We start from the raw sequence: 25,057 nt of genomic DNA, 5'->3' as shown, positions 1-25,057 counted from the left end.
TCATGTGACTGACTTCAATCCTTTGACAGTCTCCATTTATTCCTTTTTCCATTGCCAAAAAATATACACACACATACAGCTTACTCAGCAGCAAATCTCCCAGGTGCACTGAATGAGCAGATGCCTGCAGGTTTGCTCTCCTTGGCATGACACACATGATAAATTACATTTAAATTTAGAATTGGCAAGTACAAATCCTATGGCTCAGTTTCAAACCAAACAACTTGGCACCAAGTTTAAAAATACATATGGCATATCTGTGAAGTAATACTGTATGCACTGAACAACTTGAAGACATCTGTACCATTTAGGATTATAAATTGAGCAGCCTAGTTGTTACCACTGTATCAGCTTACTTAAAATGGAAGTCAGAGTACCCTGTAAAGTGGAACTGTGGACAGCAGCAAATGATTAAAGTATCTAAGAAACTTTAAAGTTTATTTGCATTCTTTATGCCTGTTCAAATGTGAAGGTGTTACTTCATGCTATTTATGTATGGGAATGTAAAAATCACATGTGGTTTAAAATGGGTAGAAGACTAGGAAGAACAAAAGAAAAAGTGTAACAAGCCTCAAAAGCTGGTTGACAACGATCAGCTACTATCTTTGGAGTGTTTTGCCCTGTCTTCCTCTGCTGGAAGCTGTCACCCATGAAGGGTCTCCCAGGAATGAGATTTAAGAGTAAATGCATGTATATACATATATACACACACACACACAGAGGATCCTAGGCTAAGCCCCTTCCTTCTTGCTCAGATTAACAAGGAAAAAATCCCTCAACCCACATGCATTTTTTATGCTCTATTTATTTTAAAAGTAGAAGGTTCATCAGAATGATTTGATGGAGCTCTCATCATGAGCAAATGTTTCACAAACTCTACTGCTAAGAAACTTCAGTTACATCACATACCAATAGAACTTAAGCTACTTCTGGTCAGTTATACTTTATCTGTATATTTTAAGTGGCAATTGTGTGAGTAACAAGCATTCCACTGCTTCTAGCTAGATAAATGCACTTGATGCTGTAAGATGTTACACATTCTGCAAAGCCTGTGGGACAGATATAGAAAGGGCTTGTTTTAGGGAGGTGGCATAGATTAATCAAACACAGTAAAAAGAGCATAACTACTTCTAGCTCTCTGCTGACTTCGGTAGAATACTTGGAGTTACGTACACAAATGTCCTTCTAAAAAGATGCCGTGAGAAAGCAGTAACTGGGCATAACCCCCGTGGGTAACTGCACAGGAGCACCAGGCAGCAGCGGGCTCAGACGCTGACACCTGGCGGCTGCTTGGCCAGGGCTGACACTCACAAAAAAAGGACAAATATTCATAACAAATCTCTCACAGGGCATTTGTAACTTGCTTGCTAAGCTCTTATTAAGAGAAAAATCACTTATTTGTTCAAATTTTCCCCTGTCCTGCTTTTTAAACATGCACAACTGAAATTCTATTGAGTAAGAAGAATGAAGGCAGTCTCTGTATGCAACATGTACACTTGTCCTTGCAGGTTGTGTTGACATAATGAAAGCTGACTGCTTGTATGAAACTCTAAATATTAGAGTTTAAGAGAAGATTGTAAGCTTTTATACCCTGGCAACTACAAAATAAAATAATCTGCTGTCATGCAACACTTCAATGATCCAAACAGATACAATTTATATAACTTAATGCACTATTTTCTCCAAAATTCTTGCATCGATTCAGCCTTAAATACAGAAAATATATTGATCACAGCTGATCACATACTCATTAGCAACTCTTCATTTTCACAACGTTTTACAGTGGCTATGACAAACTCATTTTGATGAGGTAGCATTTGCAAGAGCCCTGTGTGAAGACGTGCTGAATAGTTTCTGGTAAAACTTTTTTGTGCTTAAACAGCGGAAGACACTGATGAGAAACAGAAGACTGACACCTCTGTGCACTTCAGAATCAGTGGCTGGCAAAACGGGAGAAACAAGTGACGGAACAAAACTGGTCCGATTTCACCAGCCTTGAGACGACTGAAACAGCATTAATTTGCTTTTTTTCTCCCCTTAAATAAATACAGTTGAATGCACAACACATTCACAGGCATGAATATTTATGCACACTAATATAAAGTCTTCTTACCCCTAACTATTTCTCCACCATGAAAGCCAACTAGTTAAGTCTTTGGGCTTATCTGTTTTCCGTAAGAAGTGCCAGGAAAGGAATTTGCAACTATGTTGCATTTAGCTAGAATTTATGATATGTTTCAAGCTACAAATAAAATCCATATTCCATCAGTTCCTTATTAAAAATAAATAAAACACATAATTGGAGACTAACTGAATTATGATAATTAAACATGAATTATAAAGACATCTTTGGTAGTATAACATCTACTTTAAAATGGTACTAAAAAAGCTGGAGTTGCAACACAGCATAGACCAGCAGCCTGTCCTCAGCAATGCTATTGTTACCTGTCCAAGCACTTCAAGAAAAAAAACGAGGAAGTCAAATTCATTGGGAGAAAGCAAAAGGCTGGATGTAATCACTGTATACATCTAGGATGCGAAAATACAAACTTAAAATTTTGGTAATAAGTTAAAACCAAAAAAGCATATGTTCATTTTTGGGCTTTTTTTTTTTTTACAATTCTGCATTAAGACAGATCCACAGAATTAACTTTTATAAAAATACAAGATACTGCATAAGTTTTATTTATGGATTTAATTTATATACCACAAATACTGCTTTTAATATAAGTACAATATAATACATTTTTCTTTATGTAACTGCTGGTGTTCACTTTGGATTATGAACTGAATGGCATGCTGTGCTGTCAAAAGTTTAATAAAATGGCCTCTAGTTAAACTTCTCCAAAGTATAAAATCATGCAAAATCTACATCCTATATGATACAACCAGTACAATAATTGAAGCCAATAGCCTACAAACAGCTTGGATCTTCTGAGTTTGTTCTTGAAGTGTCCACACGTCAGTCATCATTTTCTTTAGGCAGAAAGGAGGAATTTCAGTTTTGTCTGCAGAACGTCATCATGACCACTGAAACCAGCACCAAGGTGCAGTTATCAGCTAATAAATCTTCATTAGCCAGTGCAGTTCATTTAGTCCGTAACAACAAATCCGGGGTTAGGAAGTTTTATGTTTTCCTCCTGTGACTACTGGTCGTGCATATTCCACAAAATCATCTATGAGAACGGGCCATGCTCCTACAGAGAAATCAAGCAATTGAGAAATTAGCCTACCATTATCAGCAATGAACTGGTGCAGTCTATAAATACAAAGGATTAGAAGCTCATCTTGACATTTCTGGCCTAGTCTTGCTTTAACAAGCACAACATGGTAAAATACTTGAAAAAAAGCTAACTAATAAATTCCACATATGAATCCCTTCTTGCAGCCATAGTTCTTAAGACAACCAAAATGTATTTAAAACACAGAACTCCACACTACAAATATAAGCATTAGTTAATAGTAAAAACACAGCATTCTTTTTATAGCCGTTTCTTATCTTAGGACTTATTTCTGCACACATTCCAAAACAGAATTAGTAACAGAGAGTAAACTGCACTGAGGGTAGCAAAAATTTAGTACAAAACATTTGTTTCACTCAGAGGTAGCATAACACATCCAAATAATGTTCTATCATGGTGTGACTGTATCTTCTGTTCTGAAATTACAGCAAACCAGTTAGCCTCCTTATCACTACTATTTTGGCAATGACACTGTATGGGCAGCTGAAACTTTAAGGGTAAATATATTAGGACACGACATAACATGTCCACTTGTTCATTTATAGCAGTATTTTAATTTTGCTGCACCAATTTTTGAAGATATTCAGGTACTGCTTACCTTCTTCATCATAGTTGGACATATCATCTGCAATCATATTTCCAAAATCTAACAAAAGATTCCAAGTATCTTTTGGAATTGATCTTTTATGGTGTTCCTGTACAGAGGAATAACAGTACTGTTCAGCCCGAACTACTTTCAAATTCCACAGCAGTATTTTATATTGACACATACAGAAATACACCTATTACAAACATTTCTTCACCTTTTCTATTTTAAAAAACCAATAACCCAAAAAACCCCATCTGAAAGAGTTCCAGCTTGCTTCTCTCTTAGGTTGAAATATTTTAAGTATTTCTTCTCAACTAAACATTCAGGTTAAATATTTCTTCTAAAGTAACACACTTTAATACCAGGTCATAACTTGCATATTTTTCTTCAGTTACATCTACAGATCTGAATTTGGATATCTTGAAGGGTATTAAGGCAGTTAAAACATGAAATGTTTTCAGAAGCCCTCTTGATGAAATTTGTACCTTATTCAGTGATTCAAATGGATACACTGCCAAAAAAAAAAAAGAAAGAAAAAAACTACAGAAAAATATTTCAAAATGTGTACACCTTCCCTATTAAGTACTGAGGGACAAAAATGCAGAAAGATTTTTTATTTCTCCTCAACTACAGCTACAAAGATAAAATGAAGAAGAAAATCAATATAAATTACATATTATGTTGCTTCATTTTTTGTAATTATATAGACATGCAAATGTAGAAACATGGATGACTGAATCGGGTCTTTTACAAGAATATCTTTGAATTTCTAAGGTTTAATTTATGCACCTTTACTGCCCACAGAATTGCACTAGTAGTAAAAAATTGTCAAGATCAGTTCACAGCTATTAACTAAAAAATTAGTCAATGTGATTATTCAGGCAAGAAATTTTGTTGAAAATGGCAAGTCTCTTAATGTTAAATTCTGGTATGACTGATTTTATGCATTAGTACTACAAAAGACAGAGCATGGTAAAATACATGGTTGACAATAATCCCAGCTGTCTTGAGAATCAGCAGCACCAGTTTCATCTACAATCATGCTTCCTCTCATGCAGGAACTTTCCTAAGTAGGAGGATACAGGATTAAGCAAGCAGAACACTCTATCCCTTTGCTGCATCTTTTTGCATTCTTCTAGATTAGAAAATCATAAAAAAAAAATATTTGATTTGGCTTGATTTGAGACTATTTTATATCAGTTTTCAAAAAGGAAAAAGTTTGAAGGAGTATAGAGATATGCCATCTTTTTCTTACTGGAAGAACACAGGCAACAAAAGCCAGACTACTGAGGAATAAGATAGGCAGTAAAGAATAAAATACATACTTACCAACAAAAATTTATTCCAAAGATCTAAAAATTTAAACCTTCCTGACAAGACTAAATTCCAGTACGCAATCGCCATTTCTAAATCTGCAAGAGATTAAGCAACATGTAAATGTAAGCACATTATAACAGGTAAGTACATCATGAGCAATAAACGCCCTTCTGGTTAAACTATTAAAGCTACATCTAAATATAGTATACTATGATACAAATAAATAACACTCTTTTAAAATCACTTAAACTATAAGAAATTGTTTTCTACTCTCCCTAAATGCAAAAATGTAGAAGATGAACAGTAACAGTATAAATTTTCTATTGAATATCAAAGTCAATAAAAAAATTGTCACCATCCACCAGTGCCAGATTAAAGCTACTTTCAATCTACAGAAACAGAACAGAATACATAACAATAAATCTCTTTAAAAATATATACAAACATGCACAAACATAGCAAATATTGACAGAAACACAAACATTTAAGTCCACTGATGTCAAGTCCTCTTAATTTATCACATTTTTGACACACTTGACTTTGAAGGTAATTTAAGGACATGAGGGGATGAAAAAAGTCATTTGTCTGTGGTGTTATGATTCTACAGATTTCCTTACTGCAATAATTCTCTTCTGGCATCATTCAATAAAGACCTACACCCAGTACTGAAAATACAAGTCCAAGAAATCAGCCCTTATTCTGCATCATGACCAGTGATCTGAGAGCAGGGTTCAAGGAAGAAGCAGCAGTACCACATATTCCAGCAGAAAGGCAGGAGGAACATTGGATGCAGCTTAAGGGTAGAAAGGATGTTTCCTTGAAGGCCTGTCTTCATCCTCAGCAGCTCACAAACACCTAATGTCTTTGGTGTTTGCTTCCACAGTTACCAGCACTTAGTACATGATTATTAGTGGGCAAGCATAAAATAAGGCACAGCCTTTCTTAAGCCACAGAAGTATTTCAACTTGTGCTTTCAGCATAAAGAAGTGTAATCAGAACATGAAGCTTATGAGAAAGCACTATGACAGCACATAAAACAGAAGCTCGACCTGTGCCTACAAGAAGGAAGAATGCTTTTTGGAATTCTACATATCATACTACAAGCCACAGGACACTCTGTCAGAGTGTCAATCAAGCCTCACGTCTGAAAGAAACGTTCCAGATTTTAACAGAGCCATGCCCCTAGAGTCCCTGTTTCAGACAAAGCTGGGGCCTGGATGAAGTGCAGCAGCTAAGATGTAGAGGAATGAAATATGCCTCATCTTATCTACATAGGGACAGTCCTGCCAGTGTTTGTCCTACTACAATCAGTGTTCTTCAGAAAAGATCTTGAATTATGCTCTAATAAACTTCCTGCAGTTCTTCCTGTCTATACCACCATACTCATTTTTCACACACACAGAAAAAAAAACTGTAGGAAAGAGTAATTAATAGCATTACTTGCTGCTTAGATTTGCAGATCAATTATTCGTATCTGTTATCCAAATGAAAATGGAGAAATTTAAAAAATCTTAACAGTTTCTAAATTTCACTGTGAAGTAGCTGGCTTTGATCCCACTCAGGCTTCTTTATGAAGACTTAACATCTCCAAGCAAACCTTGCAAATCTATCATGTGACAACTTTAAGCAAAATGAGCTTTGAAGAAGTAACACCTTGAAAAGTTTATACTTGGAATGGAAATATTCTTTGGAAAAAGGAAGAAAGTACAGTTAGGGAAACAAAGATGATTAAAGGTGCCACTAAAGAAGAGGTAAAAGGGAAAGAAGAGAGAACACTTGCTTGGTTTTTGCCAAAGTCAGTATTATGTTAAAGTGAACTTATTGCAAAATTGTATTTAACACAATGCATGTGAAATACTGGCTCAAGTTGACACTTGAAAGACACCGTGTACATGTGTCTGCTAATGACTTCTCCTACAAAGAAGGAGAACTTATTTGCTGTAACATATGTGAAATGCATATCCCACTGAGGATGCTGTTCTATAGTGGATGAAACAGGTGCACACTGCAGCTGCTCTTCCCAATAAGCATGAGGAGGAAAGTTCTTATTCGTACAATTTGCTAAAGGAGGAAAAAGAGAAAGGTCCAGTCCTGCTTTTCTGGTTCACTGTAATCCCACAAAGCCATCAACTAACACAAGTGTTATTTGAACATAAGGACTAGATGGGACTATCACTTTTGATAGTGGTGCAATTTTATACAGTCTTAAATAACATGAGAGAACTAGGCCTTCAGGTATGCCACAGTGGATATGTCTACACTTCTGTTTGAAGACCACTCCCTACCTAGGTTGAAAAATTTGGCACCGGAGGACCAAAAAAAAAAGATTTTTCTGCTATAAAGGGAAGACCTAGTTACAGAGTTCAAATTCTCCATTAGCATGCTGACAGTAGTATCAATAAACATTAATGCTGTGGATCTGCTACAATAAGTGCTGCACTGATAGATACTAAAAAAGGAGAAAAGCCCTTATGGCATTAGAATTCTGCATCCCCACAGGAAGATGCTTTTGCAAGGCAAAAATTCCTCAGGCAGTCTTAGGAATACCTCTTTCAATGCTGTATAGATATGAAGGCATCGTTACAATATGAATCAAACGGCAACTATAAAATATGCTGGGATTTTTATACCTAAATATATGCTACCAACACTACAGACCAGTAATGTAAGTTTTATAAACAGAAAAAGACAGATGCATGCATCTCTGAAAACACCTAGACAATGATCAATTTAAGATACTTCACTGCTAACATCCATGTTCATATCCAAAGCATAAAACTGCTAAATGGTTAAAAATCATCATAAAAATACCACATCATATACTGTACATTATATAGTTTGTGCTTTCCTTTCAACCCAAAAATATTTTCAGTGTCAGTATCTAATGAGAGTTGTATGTCATGGAGACCCTTAAACAATCAGTTTTTCTCAATCAGAAATAATATTTTGTATGCAGTATAATCTATCTTGAAATATTAAAACCTCATTCTAAACTTGCTTTAAAAAAACCTCAGCCTCTTCTATCTTGATTTAACAGAAAGCTTGAAATTATAACAAACAGCACAATTAATGCAGAAGAAATACAGCCTGTGTCTACTTTTAAGATTTGATCAAATGATGATCTTGTTAAGAAAGAAAAAAAGTCATTATTAGTTTGCTGCCAAACAGAACTTTCCAGCTCTCAGTCTGCCCTACAAACAAGACCCATTCATGCACTCATGTTTGAAATGGATAGAATATTATCGTTAATTCACCTAAATTACTAATATAACTTTTCAACCCTGTGTTGAAACTGATGCACAGGTAAGAACAATGGGAACTGTGTTAATCTGTCTCAACAAAAGGACTATTATACCTGCCTGACCAATAAGCATCAAGTGAATACTTGCAAGACTCAGTGAGTTAATAAATTCCTCATTTCTTCATTTCTGAATGACTTTTAAGAGTCTTCTTTGGCCTCCAAATTGCTAAGAACACAAACAAAAGAATTAGTTTCTTCTTTCCTAAGCAGAAATAACAAGAATATACCATGAGGATATGAAGATGAAACCTAAAAACACTTAATTGAAGTGCCAAAAGCTTAGAGCAAAATAGCCTGTAGTTGCAACTGGAAGCTCCCCCACAGAAGATAGGCAGAAGGGAAAAAAAAAAGGTAAGAGGGGTGATACAAATACAGATCATGGCTAGACTCAGGATCTAGCTGAGCTGGATCCACTCATCCCTGCAAAGATGTAAGCAAAGAGCTTCCCAGTGCCCTGTCTGAGGGGATAGATAATGCACAGTGTCAGGCTGAAGTGCCTGTGGTGGACAGGAGGAATAGTAAAGCACAGCACATGGATTTCAGAGGAGCACTGCAGGAATCCAGCAGGGCCTGGCTGTGCTCATTGGCTCTGTCTCAGCATCTGCCATGCTGAAGCAGCCTGATTCCATGCAGAAGCTTTCAGGTTTAGCTGTTTATCACCTTAAGCACAAAAACAGATGAACACTTTGACTTAGTCAAGTTAGACTTAGGAGACAGCTGTCTGAACACCAGTTTGAGTGCAGCCTAATGAACCTGAGTATAACCAGTCCAAAAATCCTTTTGCCTCTGCAAATCTCTCCATGCACCATTCAGATAAACTACAACAGATGACTTAAAGTTGACTGGATATATATTTCCCAAACAAGTCCAAACATGAGTAAAAGCATCAATGAGGCCTTAGCAGAACTGGAAGTTATGCCACACTTTTACTGATCAGAGCACCTCTTCAAGTTTCTCTTAAAACTGCTGGCATTTTCAACATGGAAAATGTGAACAAAAATAAAGGAAGAACCATACACACAAACCAAGGTCACTGAACACCTAAAATACAGCATTCACAGACCTCTTCCAAAATAAATGTAAAATTATCTATAGACCTCACTTGGCTTCTTCTATGCACTCACTCCTACAAATTGCCTATGGATCTAATTCTTCATTGAAAGGGGAGGACATCTTGATAACTAGGCTGGGGGGAGGGTGGGAGTAAAAAAAGAAAACAAAATAGAAAGAAAAAAATATCCTTCCCTAAGGTCTAAAGATCTCTTCAAAGAATCTTGAGATACTGCTATGATAAAAGCCAAAGCTGATGCTGCTTCAATTAAAAAGAGTACATTATACTCATCTGCTTATAGGAGAGGAAACCTCCTTGAAGTCCACATACCGGATGCAAAGATAGTCATTCTTCTGGTCTTGAGGTAATATTTCATTCAAGTCTGAATGCCCTCCTCATCTTTCATCTGTTGCTTGATCCCAGGCAACTGGCAGAGAGAAGGAAGCACAACCTTTTGAGCCAGCAAGCAGATGAAGGGATCACAAAGAAGTGATGAAGGACCAAATTGGCTTTTTGTTTCCATGTTGGAAGGTGAAGACCATGAAAGAATGCATTAAGTTCCTCCTTGGGGCTGAAACAAACTGTAACAAACTCCTGAGCATGTCTTTTTGGGGCTCAAAGGGAGACCCAGTAAGAGAATCACAGCAAGTATCAGGTTCAAAAAAATGAAAAGGAAAAAAAAAAAAAAAGGAAAAAAAAAAATCGAGATAGAGCTAAGGCCTTTTTATGAGCCTGAAAGTGCCCTTAGAAAACTGAACTGCTCTGTAGACAACAAAAGACCTCTAATCCTACCCTTTAACACACTTACCAACAAGAGCTAGGATACAAAATTTCACTCAGACTGCAGTAGAAAAGCTGAACCTTGGGAGTAGAAGGCAAGATAAACCTCTCCAAATTTGCACCATGCAAAAATTAAACATTTATTGTACTATATACAGTAGTAAGAACATGAGAAAGCAGATTAAAGACAGAATCGTAGTTATCCATAATAATTATTTTTAATGTCTCCTGACAAACCAGGTAACTTGATAAACTGCACCTTCAAAATATAAAGAGAAAATGCAAATCAAGTTTAATATATCTAAATATTATCTACTCCAAGTGCAACGCACAGCCATTGAGATGGCATTGCTGTGTTGAAACTTGGCTGGTTTTTTTCCTTAATTCTGTCCACCACTTAGAGAGTCACAGTCCTAAAGTTAAAAGCATCCATTGTCTTCATTGATAATGATCAAATCTATTCAGATGTATTTGAAAGACACTCGACAGTTGGGTGCTGAGTAACATTAATCAGAACATCATTTCCTGCTTCAAGATCATCATGGAGGATCTTATGCACTGAGCTTTTGCCTCCTGCATCTCATTCCTTAAACAAAATATCACTCTGGGGGACTGCTACTACTTTCACGTCTTTAAACAGCATGTGTCCAGACTGGAGCATTCTACTTGGTAATGCTGAGCTATTAAAAGTAAATGTGAACTTTCAAGTTGGATGAGATTATAGCAACAGAAGTCCTGCAGATACAAAGAGAAATAAAGACTCCCTACTGTCACCACATGAACTGTGGAAAAGAGACTCCTATAAAAGGCAGTCCTATTTCTAGGAACGAGTATCGGTGTACTGAATTCTGTGTCTATTTTAGGGAATGACAGAACAGATGTAACTTAGTTTATTGGAGAGGATTCTTCCCATCTAATTACATAATGGTAGAATTTCTTGCATTGGTTTTGAGTGGATCTGGAGAAGAAGAAATTAAAAAGCAAGGGAAGATAGGCTTTTCCAAAAATAAAGAAAACACAGAAGTACACACACGCACTCCCTACCCTCCAAGGGTAACTCACAGGGGATTTCCTGGAGCAAAATCCCCTGTGAGTTACAAAGACAACTGCATCAGGTATTATCAAAATTTCTCTATCACAAAAAAAACTTCTAAGAAAGGCTTCTGCACCCTCCACCTCCCATCTTACAAACAGCAACTGGTGTGATAAAAGATACAGTGTCCTGCCCATAATAACTCCAGAAAGTCTGGGACACAGATTTTTTTCCAAGCTATGCTCCAAGCAAAATGATTCAATGAAAACTGACAGTCATTTCAGAAAAAAACTTCGAGAAATTCAATATTCAAGCATTGCTGCCCAAAGTGAAGCCAGATCTGGTGAAATTCACCTCAATTTGAGATTGCTTCAGCAATCTCAAACTGCTTCCTACCACGTTTGAAACTTCATCAAGGTCAAAGAAGTTCTGGAAGAACCTCAGGCCAAACCCTGCCAAACTAGGAGAAAGTAACTCACCCAAGCAGGTCAGTCCTGTATCTAACACTGCCCAATACTTAAGTAACTCAGATGATACAACAAAGAAAACTCCTGTTAAATTTGCAACTTAGGGTTATTGTCCAAAATTATTTGGACAAACTGGAAAATCACTTGGAAGTAATTAAGAAAGATTTCATTAAAGAGAAGTGCAAGGTCATAGTGCTAGGAGTAATCAACTGCAGAAATATCAGATCAGAAAGATCAGACTTAACTGGGTACATTGCAGTGCTGCAGAATCCCAATACTAAAACAGACTGCAAACTGCAGACACTACCAAACTTAAGCAAACTCAAAAGGATGCAAAACAAGAAGCAAAATATTTAAGACACATGGAAGGGCATCTGGCTTGTTTGAGTACTACATGACAAGAGAAAATTAGATCAGTTTGATTGCAAAGGAAACGAGAGTCGGAAGACAAAATTCCAGTATCAGAGAGCTAGGGGAGAAAATTTATCAGGGTAGTTGGTTTTACTCAGTCCAGAGACAAAGTGAAGACACATACAGCATCGCCAACTATGTAAGAAGTTGGTACTCACTCTAAGGAAATGTATTCTGCATATTTACTTTGGCTGGTTAAAGTGTTAAACTGGAAAATTCAGAAACAGATTTAAGTTATATGCTAGAAAAAGAAAAACTAAATCTAACAATAGGTTTAAGCAAACATGGACAAAGATGTATGGAACCTACTATCAAAAATTTAAGATTATATTTTGTGAAGGCAATGGCTCTCAAACTTGTTAAGCCAGAGGACCAGTACAAATCTGTTCTCAAATCTTATTAATATCTATTGAAACTGAAAAGGCAGTTTAGTATATATTGTAGCATACCATAGAGCATTTGGTTAGAAAAGCATGTGCAAGAATTGGTTTAGGTAGATGTTGATTCTGTCTAGCACAAGGGAATACACTATATAAGTATTTCTCTACCTTTTAACAATAAAGAGCACATGGCATATTAAAAAGGAACCCATCAATCACTCTTTCCTGGTGTTTTACAGAGAAGAGAGAATAAATAAGTAATAACTGTTGCATATCACTTCTTAAAATGCCAGATACAGATTTTTAAAAAAAGTAATCTGAAATGATGGAGCAATGAACATGACTCATAACCAAAGCATTACTACTTGAACATTTTAGAGATATTTCACTCATTTCTTATGGCTTCAATATGCTAAAATAACAAACAAGAAAAAGAAATGAAAAACAGTTGTGTAAGTCAGTCTGTCTATCACAGGCACATTTCTGGTAAGCTCTAGTCTCAAGAGTTATTTCTGTTAAAAAAATGATGCCCTAGCACTTAGCCTGAAGGACCCAACAGAAGGAGTTTAATTACGTGTTCTTTTATAAAAGGTTTCTATTAACAATCTGCTAAGAATATGGATTCCTCATTTGTCACTGGCACTATGTCAAGCTTGCTTAGTTTTCAAATAGGTGCATTTATAGGTCATATGTATAGCCAAGATTTAAATAATAATCTTTTAGCATTCAGATCAGTGCTCTAACCAATGAGTACAATTACCAGACTTGGTGATTTAAGCTCCCAGCCTAGTAAGAAAAAACACGGAATACTTCAGACACTAGAAAAATCACATTAAAATATTCTGCAACTGGAATTTAGGAAAGAATTCCTAGATTATTTCCACTTCATTAATTCAAACCATTCACTTTTATCCTTTACTTGACATTAAACTAACAGACTTCTGAGTCTCCTCCAAGTTAGAATTCACCAGAAATATTTAAGGCAGGCAGCTGGACAGGAGCTAAGCAGCATCTTATACTGACTGAACATCATCTAATGTGCACATGGGGAAGAAGCAGAGGTCATCCTTGTAAGCTGACCTAGACTGAGCTAGGCATTTCTAACAGATTTCTAACAGCTCAGATGGTAACAAATCTAAATATTCATTCTGTTTAACTATCTGGACTTAAAGTAAATGTTCCAAACTGAGCAAGACAGCAACAGACTTTGTACATGGCTGGTATCAATTCCCACATCTCCTTGACAATAGGGCACACAGTCATTGGACACAAATACCAAACAACCCTGGAGACAGTGAACAAAGATGGACAGTTTCTCATTCTCACAGGAGAAAATATGTAAATATTTTTATTAAAAAACCCAACCTAAACCTGTATTAAATGTAGCTGAAGTAACTAGAATTCTCAGCTCATGCAGGCACTCCAGTAAAGTAACTGGTGGGATTTTCTTCCTTGGTTACAACACACTGCTTCCTTCTGTGGTTATTACAAACACCTACCTGTAAACTTACTTTTTTCCTTCACCTCTTTGCTCCACTATGATTGTTAATCCCTGTAAAGATTCCAACTCCAAACCTATACAGTGCTCATTTTTATTTGGGTAAGCTATCACTGCCCTCACTCACTCAAAAATGTCACAGTAGTCCATATGGCCTCTTTCTATTCAACCTATGGGGATCCAAGAAATATGGTCTATCTCCACTAAAGTAAGAAAAGTGACATCTGCTTGTATTTTTTTATTTCTGTCTAGAATCATCTTAGCAAAACCAGAAAAAGTCTGATGAAAAACGCCACCAATATACTGCCATGTAAGAACTAAGTACTAGAAGTTAAGAGACTGTAAATATTATCAAAATTACTAAAATTCCTGAAAAGTGAAATCAGCAACAGTTCCCATCAATTCATTCCACAATTTAAGTTTTACTTCAGTTTTTGCACTTCTTACTTTCTCCTACTAATAGTTCAGCTCTTAGTGCAAGAAGGAACTTTGGTACTTTCTGGCAAGAAAACATCTTTCTTACACAACAGAGAAGACAGACTTATAAATGAAAGGATCCCCAATACCAAATAAAAAGAAGAAATGGAAACAAGTCCGTTTCCTCCTCATGTCAAAAAATCAGCACATTCAGTTCCAAATCTGGGCTGGGCTGCCTCCCCTCTTCCACTCTTCATACAGGCTTAGGTGAAAAGCTTTTGAAATGTACTGCCAAAGTTCATCAGTTTCATGTTGGAATGACCCAAGTAAAAGAGAAAGCCATTTGTAATACTTCTTTAGGTATCCCATAAATTCCAACCTCAGCTGTAACTGACTTACTTTTCCTGCAATTTGAAAGTACTGAACTTTGTTAATGAAGACTGGCTTAGAATTCTAACCAACCTCACAGAGCTGCTACAGGACTTCTTCATTTCTGTGTCAGTAAAAGTGGCACATGAACCATAAGAATGTGACAGATGAAATGAAAAATGAAACTGCTGAAAAAAAAAAAAAAGGGAAAAATATAAACTAGCTAAAAGTTGTCCATAGTTGAAAAAAAACCCAACAAAACCCCAAAAAAACCAGGAAAGACAAGAGAGATTATTTGAAGAATGCGAAACAGATACACTTGGTTGAGGTCTAAATTGATATTCTGCTCTCCTAACAGTTCTTGAGAAAAACATTTATCAACTTTCCAAGTAACTCAGACACAGATTTAAAGTGGCTATGCCACAAAAGAAAAAAAACCCCAAACCCTAAAAAAACCCCAACAAACCACTTCCTCTCACACACACCACAAAGAACAGGGATGATGGTACAGTGCTATTCTATATACAAAATATAAGTTTCTTCCTACACAGTATCCTCTGAAAGTGGACATAAACTTGAAAAGAGTGGACTTCATTTTACTCTTTTTTGTATCCATTCACAAGCTAGAGATTTTTGATTTGAAGGAAAAGAAAAATGGAATTTAAATGATGTATCAATTTTACTCCAACAATACAAGGCATGGATTGGGATAAATCTCAAACTTCATGAAGAATAATAGTTTAATGCTATATAAACTATGCTTATTTTTACTCACTAGTTTTAAACCGAGTCCATAATACCCTTTTTCTAAGCTATATAAAATCTAAAAATTTTAAAAACAGTAACTTTTGCCCAGTTTTCTCTCTCTTCCTGAGCTGATAAAGACGTCTTGTTTCAATAGTTCTTAACACACAGAGCTCACTAGCTCAGTATTTTTTAAAAATAAAATTTGACAGGTCTCAAAGAACTGCAGAAACTTCTTTTGACAAGAGGTGAGAGAATGCCAATAGTGGCAGAGAACCCCATTAAATCATCTGTACCAAGGGGACATTAAGAAAAGGTTAAATGAAAGAAGATGGGAAAGAGAAGTCAATGAAAGAAATCAATAATGACTTTACCATACAATTGCCAGTGAAAATATTGTAGTATTGGAAACATTTGGAAGACTTCACTGACTGCAGACATTTTCTCATTTCTTTTCTACTTACCTAGACCTTTTTGTCCAGGATTTTTAGCAAAGTTAAAAGTAAACTGATAAAAATCTTTGAACTTTGCTGGATCCTTTAGCTCTTGTTCCAGTCTCGGCAATAGAGCTTTTAGCTTTTCTGTGGTGTCACACCTGTTCAAGAGAGATTATATTATTTGCACATATTTAAAATTTCTTCCTACTTTTCCTCCACCTTTTTATGGTTTAGTTTAAGAGCAAAACAAAACAGTGGTTAAGACAAAACCAGATTAACTTTGTGGATAGCATTCTGAAAAATATAAATGCTCATGTACCTTTAATAAAGAATTTTAAATGGAACACTGTATACAGGTATCCATTAGGTACAGAATGCAAACAGGATTCAGTGGTTTAACTTCTTTTCTATCTCTTCATGAGTTTCTGAACAGATGCTATTCTGTTCTTAAAGAACACCCAAATCTCACTGAACTCTGTTATTCCTGCCCCTGAGACAGATGTTGTAACACAAGTGTGTGACATTTTGCTTTAATCTAGATAGACATTGCTTACTCCCTGCTCTCCTAAATAAAGAGCTGCACACTACATTTTTACAGTTCATCTTAACATCTGAGGACTTTCCAACCAAATGAACTATTATTTGCAGTCATTCTCTCCCCACCACAGAACACCTGAGACTAAAACCTAAGAACAAAACAAGCCTTGAATGATAGCCTGAAGGCTGGCAAACTACTTAACAGCCTGGCACAGGTAAGCTAAGACAGAATCAAGTTACTGAAATTCTAACAGAAACATCCCTGAATAACACCACCAAAGCATTTTCAGTGAAAACACATGAGCTGACAAGTCACACTTTTAAAAGGGAAAGTGTTTCTCCCACAACGAGGCATCAAATGAATATTCAAGGTTATAGGACATCACCAATATCTTGAATCTAGAAACTCAAAGTGAAGCAAACAGGTTTCAAAAGGAGCTGCTATCACAACTAACACTGTATATGAAAGTTCTCCATAGTTAAATGCTTGTATTTATTCTAAAGATTCAAGAACAATTCTATTAAAGGATGGGTAACTATAACAACATCCATAAAGCACAAATGTAGTTTTAACTGTCTGGCATGGTACAGATAAAAATAAGTACCTTTCTGGCCTCCAGCAGTACCTGGCAGAGAAAAGAAAGAATTCTGCCAGCACTCTTCAAGTGAGAAGCTCAGTTTCACTGGGACTTGATCTAGTCAATAAATACACTTTTCTATATGCATCCTAAAGATGCTATGTGATCTAAGCCTCAGGGAGTTTCTTTCCATTTGACTGCTCACTTGTGTTCATTGCTAAAAACCAGACACTGTGCCTCCAAGTATGTAACAAAATCATTCCAAATTCTCAGTAAGTACTGTGGCAAGCAGGCACAGCCATATTATGCTCCCAAGAACAATTGCTGTTCCAAGAGCAGGTGGTTTAGCAAAACCTTTTATGAAAAAAAAAAAAAAAAAAAAAAAAAAAAAAAAAAAAAAAAAAGCTGGCAACCTTTAATATAATAGCATGAGCACTTAATTTCTGTCCATGGTTAGAAAATCATAGTTATTCTTGTAATTTCTACCCAAAGCTACACAATGGGACAAAACAAAGGAGTGAACTTCAGATGGTATTAGAAGTTATTTCACCATGATTTCTTAAAAAGTTTAAAAAGAAATCAATAGCTGATGAAGTCAGTAACATCAGACTGCTACAATCTCTGGTCAAGAAACAACCACCACATTTCTTAGAAGTTGATCTGTCTTAGAAATATATTGATAAGGTGCCACTCTAAGATGAAATGAAATTGTTTAGCTACAAAAAACAGGAACAAGTAATAAACTGTACTTATCCACCCATTTAATGCAATCTGTTAAAAACAATCATTTGACATCTCTAAATATTAGAAATGCTGCTCCTCTTCAAGGAAAAGTTATACACAAAATACTATTTTATGATGATAAATGCTTGAGTTTATTGGGAAACAGACGCAATATTCAAAGTTTATCATCCAGAATAGCTCCATAATCCAGAAAGGAAATTTTTATCTGTTACATCACAGTTGGACAATCTTTTTTACTACCAATATCCTCATTTTCATTTCAATTCCTCATAGATATTTTGTACAAATGAAGTATCTAGTATAAAAGGGAGGAAAGTATGGGTAGTAAAATGGACAAAAAGAAAGATGGGTCCATTTGCTGCTGGCAAGGTAAAGGGAAAGAATTGAAGGGTCTTTTCTGTTCCTTTTCTGTTTCAACACTGTCTTTTCTTCCCTTCATACACCTCCAAGGACTTTCAGTTTTTAACAGCAGGAGTTAAATCCAACTCAAATCCTTAACACAAATATGCATATGCTTACTATGAACTACATAAAATGATAAATGAATCCTCCATCTGACTCCCCTGCTGTACAGGTAGAAATTGTTTTGCTTCTCCCCTGCTGTGGTCATTAAGGCTTTGCAGTAAAGCACCAATTCAAGGAAGACAAGACACTACAGATATTTTGCACCTGTTAAGCTTGGCACTAGCCTCAACAGCTTTTTTAAGCTTTATGCAATTTAACTGAAAATGTTTTGAACAGAAACACAGTTTGGGCCTTACATTATAAACCATGAAGAAATGGATACTTACCCCAACTCTGTCATGCCATCAACAAATTCCTTTTTACTGAATTCACACTGTGTAGCTGCCCTGAATTTCCATGCCACAACCAGAACACTGATACTGGCTGGGTCCAGGCTTAAATCATCACAGAACTGCTGAATGCCATCAATGCCAATTTTATTTTCATCTTGTGGGTCTGCAGTTCAAAATACAAAGACGAGAATTATAATTATTCACAAAACTTGTTAACAAATACTCATGTGACAGCTATGATGCACATAATACAGTGCTGCATAATACAGGTATTCATTTTTTCATAGCCATTTCACAAATGTTTTCATTTGAAATCTAGATATTTTTAAAAAAGAATCAGGCAACAGATTAAGTATTCTGTAAACTTATAAAAAAATTGGTTTACAACTTTTCCTGAAGTTATCCACTAATATCAACTAAATAATTTTGTTTTCCCTCCACAATCCTTTATAAAAGGTTTGAATTAACTCAGGAGATGCTGCCTACATTCAGGAACAGTAAGGGTGATAAACACATAAAAATGTACAACATATTTATATTAGTCAGCATGTATTAAGCTTAACAAAAAAAAAAGCAACCCAAAATCAAGTCCATCAAAAATACAACTACCACATTAGACTCCAGATTTTTATTTTCCTAATAGTGACATATGGGTCACTATATCCACTTTATCTACTTAAAGACCACATTTAAACATTTTGGGAGTTTAATTATAAGTCAGGAGAGTCACCAAAACATTGTTCAAACAATGCCTTAGCATAACAGAGTCTTAAGCTAATCAATGCAATTTAGTACAACTGAGACACAGTATTTCCCCAGTAGCACCTTTCTGAATGTCAGTAGATGCCTTATTATAATTCTGTAACAAAATTCTCTCTCAAAAAAGCTCCCAAACAAACAACTCTCTCCATGTAAACTTAGATAATTGGAGAAGAAAAAAACAATTGGAAACAAAAGAAGATAAACCCACACCTCTGCTTCTCAAAGCTTGAGACTTTACAAACAGCAAAACTGTCTCTCCCAGCTTTTGAGAGAAAGACATTTCAATATAATAAGTTGGGCTGTGTAGAAAAGCATCACTTGAGTAGATTTAAAACTAGCTTCTTAAACTGCTGCCATTTTCAACCACGCTAGTTTTAAGTCCTGATCCAAGAAACTGATTAAAAAAAAAATCAAGCCTAAATAAAAGCTTTGAATTTTCTTTTAACTCTTAAGCTAAGATCTCTTTTACTTTTCCAGCCAACACTACAGTGAAAGAAACTGTAAATTCCAGGGAGGAAGTTAATTTGGCAAACAGACTTACATCTATTAAACCATGAATTGCATCCATAGTATCATCCAGGGACCTTTGATCCCAAATAACAAGTAAATATATCTATTCAACTAGTTCTAAGACATGGAAAACATATTTCTTGTGTATTTGGGGAGTAACTGAAGAACTGAAGGTGAGATGTGCACTATCTTGAAAGCAATGGAAAAATTCTGGGGGATTTCAACATGGACTTTTCATCCCTATCATATTTCACATCATCCAGGCAACTAGTAACAAAAATGCAGTTCTTGTTTTGACAGAGCTGCTGGATAAACAGGTAGGAAAACAAAGAAAAAACAGCACAGAAAAAGACATTTCAGGTTTCAGGGATAGTGCACTAACCTATAGGCCTTGTAGAACAAAGGAATCCCTTACTGTTTGAGGGATAACCTGAGTGATTCAGGTTTAAGCCAGATATGAATCAAGGAAAGGTGCTTAACCAAAAGTTTTATAGTCTTCTGTCAAATCTTGTCAAAGTTTTCAATGTTTACAGCTTCCGTGTTTAAGTGCCAGAATTGCAAAGGTGTGCTGCTAACTAAAATAGTGACGTAAACTGGCTACATTTACTTTCACAAAAGTCAGATGGTGCAGTTTGCCACTGCTAGAAACCTATAAATAGCAAATAACATTTGTTATAATCTTCTTCCAGTTTATGTATTCAAATTCTTGAATGCTGTTAAGAATATCTATATATATATCTATTATAAATATAATATAAATATACACATATATTAAAAAAAAATATGGTTCTCTGAGTTTTGTCTCTAGGTTTTTGTTTTCACAGAGAAATGCTATAGCGTTTCTGCCTCTTTGTCCCTACACAATTCATTACCACACAACATCGAAGTATTAAAGAATCTCTACATTTAAAATAGAACAGATTATGTAAAGAAGAACAAAAATGGTGAAAACAGTAACATAAAAAAAAGGGTGAAGTGTACACAAAACATGCCATATATTTCAATTAGAAAAGTAGAAAAAAAATCATAGTTGAGTAGTGGTTTAGAGTTCATGTTTTCAAACATGTAATGTATGGATTTCAACAGGAGCTATCAATGATTCCAGCCTGCACTGCTCATGTCAGACGGTCACAGTTCAGCAAGCACTGTCACCTGCATCACATACATTCTTGTATATAAATGCCTAGCTTTTCTTCTTTTTTTTTTAACAATGATGTAAAATGAAACTTGGAAAAGAAGCAACTCTGTCTTTACTCCACTTTCCTGTGCTTTTCCCTCCAAGCCTCTCTGAAAAGGCACATCGCTTTTGCTGTAATATGCCAGCATGAAAGAATTGAATAAGGATGTTAGCTTCTAGATTTTTAGTTTTCTTATCTGTTTTGTCACTCTCCTAGCTGTAATGTTATCTGAAACATTTTTGATTTTAATATACAGAAATATTGCTGTCTCTTAACAGAATTAATTCCGAAAAAGTTAGCATAAGAACAGTATGTATTATTTGGCCATGGAATGACCATCATATACATTTAAGAGCAGCTACTGGCAAAAAATCACATAAGTCGCATAACAAACTTTGCCACTATATTTGACAGTTGGCACCTCTTCCTCACTGTAAGTTTAATCTCCTACTTTTAAAGTCTACAGAAATCTTTACAGAAGTTGTGTACAGATCATTAAGAGAATTTAACACCTTTTTTCATTCTTATTATTACTGTAAACACATAGTGAGAAGCAAAAGCTAGCCAGCTTTACTTAAAACTCCTTAAAAATGGTAGAGGTAAAAGCAGAAAAACTCACACAACATAGTTTATAAAAAACCAAAATGAAATCCAGAACAACAACAAAAAACCCAAGCCCACCAACCAAAAACTCCCCAGAAAACTACACCTTACCTTTGTATCGATTATACAATTGCTCTAATTTCTTCTTGTCTACTGAATTTTTCATGGATTCTTTGTAGTACAAGTCTGGATTCTGGAAGTAGTTGTCTGTTGCCACTTCTAGTTTCCATTCATTCTGTGTTAAGCAGTATATAGCAGTCCTTTCACCAGCCTGGGTAAATGCCATAAACTGGCGGACCTTGTCCTTCTGGGATGATTTAAGCTTATGCTTTGGGATGCAAAAGAAGCAGGAAAGCCAATGAAGCTAATCCAGAAGTTTGTTTCAGCATTCTACCACTAATGCCTATCTTTTAAAGGTTTTAGTTTTCTTGTTGATGACAACTTTCACTTCAGAATTACAGGAAGACAAAGCCTTGTTCTTCTGCAGTTAAACAGACAGCATTTTCTTCTGAAAATTGAAATGACAGCATCTATATATGCATTTTTAACAGCACATATTCTGTCAGTAACAAACTTGTATTTCTGCTTTATTGCTCACGTATGCTGACGTTTTTTCTGTTCTGTAACAGCAGTAAACACAAGTTTAGTCATTTTACAAAAGGTTATCTTCTGAAAGATATGCCTAGTGGTTATAAAAAAAAAAGAAATTAAAACGGTGCAACTTAGAGATTCTCAAATTCTGTATAAGTCCTTCATACATGGGAAAAAAATATCCAAGAGTTTTTCTAGTATTTTCTTAGTAACAATTAAAAATGCAAAATTTAATCACTCTAAGTCATCAGCTGAAAATGGCAGAAGCATTTCTCATACAATTACGTTATAAAACATTGCCAACGGAAGACATAGGGCAAAAATAAAATAGATGAAGTGGACGTATGGGAGACTGCTGAATGTTACAATGAAACTGTAAGACTGCTGTAAATGTGATCTAAAACTTTAACTAAACTTTGAAAAATATGTTCATACTACTAATATATTAAACAACAAAAAAAAGCCTATTGCAGTGTTTTACAGGAACTAATATGATGGCTCTCTCAACTTCAGCAACCATTCTGAGACAATATCCCTAAATTTCTGGAACACCCAAGAGGTAGTTACGGGCATTTTACAGGGAGAAAATTTGCTAGCAACATATTTCAACCTTATTCTTCACATGAAGTTGGAAGCAGAAGGAGATAGCTTAAATCAAACTCTGCTTTTTTATTATATTCTGTACTTTCCAATTTTGTTAAACCATTCTTAACACATGTTCTGGGCCAACAATTAAGCTGAGCAATTTGTATGAACTCCCCAGTACAGCTTCAGTCATCAGGTATAATGGTACAATGGTATAAATGGAAAATTTACAGGTCTCTTAAAAGAGAACTGAATCCTGATCCAGCAAGCAGTAAACATGGGACCATCTTTCCGTTTATTTTTTATCTCTTGTACCCATATGGACATCTTGACTATAGATAGCCCTGAGACAAGAAACACATCATGTAAACAAGATAAGGATTTTGGTCTTTCCTACAAGATTTTTCAATCTAATATAAGAAGAAACGTGCCGGGTTTCTTTTTATACACCAAATGTGTACGGTGGGAGGAAAAATGCGCAAAATACAACAACTGCATACTTTAGTAAGTAAATAACCAATAATCCCTCGGCTGCAAGCTCCAGCCTGCCTCCAAATTTTCATGAAGGTTTAGCTAAGGGAGTCTCTGCACCTACATCTTCCTCAGTTACATAAACTTCTTCTGGGCAACAAACTTAGCGATAATCACTCCAAAACAGAGGACTCTGCCAACAACGCCAAAGCAAACCCCACGTCCTCTTTCAAGCCTAGTTAACGCCAGGCGTTTACGGATATTTTCTAGCTTGATTTCTAGCGAACTGAAGCAGTGAATTATCTGAAGCGATAAGGAGCACAGGCGACTCCGCAGCCCACCGCCCTGCCACGTCGCACGGCTCCTGCCGCTCCCCGGCGGCCCGTGCCCTGCGGCGGGAGCGGCACCGCGCACCTCCCCCGGGGCCGGGGGCTGTGCCCCTGTCCCCAGCGCGACCCCCGCTGCCGGCTCCCGGCAAGGACGCGCCTCGCATCCCCTCGCGTGCAGGCACAGCTCGGTCACGTTCCCGGAGCCCTCTCCCAGCGCTAGTGACACTGTACCGCACACCCCAGGGAAGCGCTGAAGCTGCTGCAGAGGCGCCAGGAGAGCCCTTCCTTCCCAAAACAGCCCCGGCCGAGCCCGCCACCCCGACCCGGCAAGGGAATTTGTACCGCACCTTCCCCGCCGCCTCAGGCTGCACCTGCCGCGTCCCGCGGCGGGGAAGGGGCCGGTGGGAGCGAGGGACCCGCAGCTCCGGTGACCTGCCCCGCCAGCCCCAATCCCAAAAAAGGGAAAGGTACGCGCTGCGCCGGCTGCCTGCGCTCGAAATACCCGCGGCGGGGCCCGGCCCCCTCCCTTCCCCCGCGCCCCCGGTGACCTTCCCCGCTCCCGGCCCGGCGGACGAGGCGGCGGGAGAGCGACTCCGCACGGGGGGTGCGCGTCCCCGAGTCCCCGCGCCGCTCGTCCCCCCGCCTGGCGCCCCCCCGGGCAGGGCAAGGGGACTCGGCGCTGCGGGAGGCGCGGGGGGCGCTCGGCCCGCCAGCCCGGGGGGTGCCTGGGGGTTGTTCGAGGCTCCCGCTCCCCGGTTTCGCCCCCTCCCCTCCCCCCGGCTCGCACAACCTACCATTTTATCACCGGCGCTCCCACCAACTTCACCGCCCGGCGCCGCCTCCCGCGCAGGCGCGCACCGGCCCGCCCGCGCCGCCTGCCGCCGGGGAGCGCTCGGGGCGCGGGCCGCAGAGGCGGAGCGCGGGGTCGCGGCGCGGAGCCCGCAGCGCTGCCGGGGGGAGCGGCGGCGGCCGCGGCGCTGGGGCGGCTGCGGGGCCGCGGCTCCGACTACAACTCCCGGCGGGCGGCGAGGAGCCGCGGTGACGTTTCCCGCCGCGAGGCGGCGCTCGGAGCGCGGGTCCCGCCCGGCTGCGCTCCCAGGCGCCGCCCCGGCGCTCGGGCACCGGCGCGGGGCGAGGGGCGGCCGCAAGGACGGGGCTCCTCGCTGCCCTCCGCCCGCGGCCGCCGCCCACTTACGGCCGCGCTCGCCGCCCTGCGGTCCCGCCCTTCCCGCCCCGCCGCTGCGGGCCTTCCTCCGCCCTCAGGTGAGTGTCGCTGCCGGGAGTGCCGGGTGGGGCGGCCCTCTCTTTTCGCCCGTCCCTCCGCCGCCATGAGGGA

The 25,057-nt window shown here is 38.0% G+C and overlaps 2 protein-coding genes across 14 annotated transcripts in view; one reads left to right on the top strand and one right to left on the bottom strand.

Annotated features, from left to right (window-relative positions):
* DCUN1D2 (defective in cullin neddylation 1 domain containing 2) lies at window positions 1-24,758 on the bottom strand. Of its 6 annotated transcripts, none has more exons than XM_066313793.1 (7): window positions 24,516-24,661; window positions 21,857-22,073; window positions 18,687-18,855; window positions 16,064-16,194; window positions 5,161-5,243; window positions 3,841-3,937; window positions 1-3,197 (listed from the first exon to the last, which is right to left on the bottom strand). In XM_066313793.1, the coding sequence occupies exons 1-7, from the start codon at window positions 24,516-24,518 to the stop codon at window positions 3,118-3,120; spliced, it is 780 nt and encodes a 259-aa protein (XP_066169890.1). In that variant the 5' UTR covers window positions 24,519-24,661; the 3' UTR covers window positions 1-3,117. The 6 variants fall into 6 exon arrangements, with proteins under 6 accessions (XP_066169890.1, XP_066169891.1, XP_066169893.1 ...); XM_066313794.1 differs by having other exon boundaries at window positions 21,857-22,365; window positions 24,516-24,633; XM_066313796.1 differs by having other exon boundaries at window positions 21,857-22,253; window positions 24,516-24,622.
* TMCO3 (transmembrane and coiled-coil domains 3) overlaps window positions 24,058-25,057 on the top strand; it is a 34,439-nt gene continuing 33,439 nt past the window's right edge. For all 8 annotated transcript variants that reach the window (XR_010742985.1, XR_010742988.1, XR_010742989.1 and 5 more), the window contains exon 1: window positions 24,058-24,188. The gene's annotated coding sequence lies outside the window, so the exon portion shown is untranslated. The remainder of the gene's footprint in view (window positions 24,189-25,057) is intronic.

The sequence above is a fragment of the Sylvia atricapilla genome, chromosome 2, assembly GCF_009819655.1.
Source record: "Sylvia atricapilla isolate bSylAtr1 chromosome 2, bSylAtr1.pri, whole genome shotgun sequence".
NCBI classification, from domain to species: Eukaryota; Metazoa; Chordata; class Aves; order Passeriformes; family Sylviidae; genus Sylvia; species Sylvia atricapilla.
The sequence above is the reverse complement of the archived record's forward strand: the minus strand, read 5'-3'. Positions and strand labels throughout refer to the sequence as shown.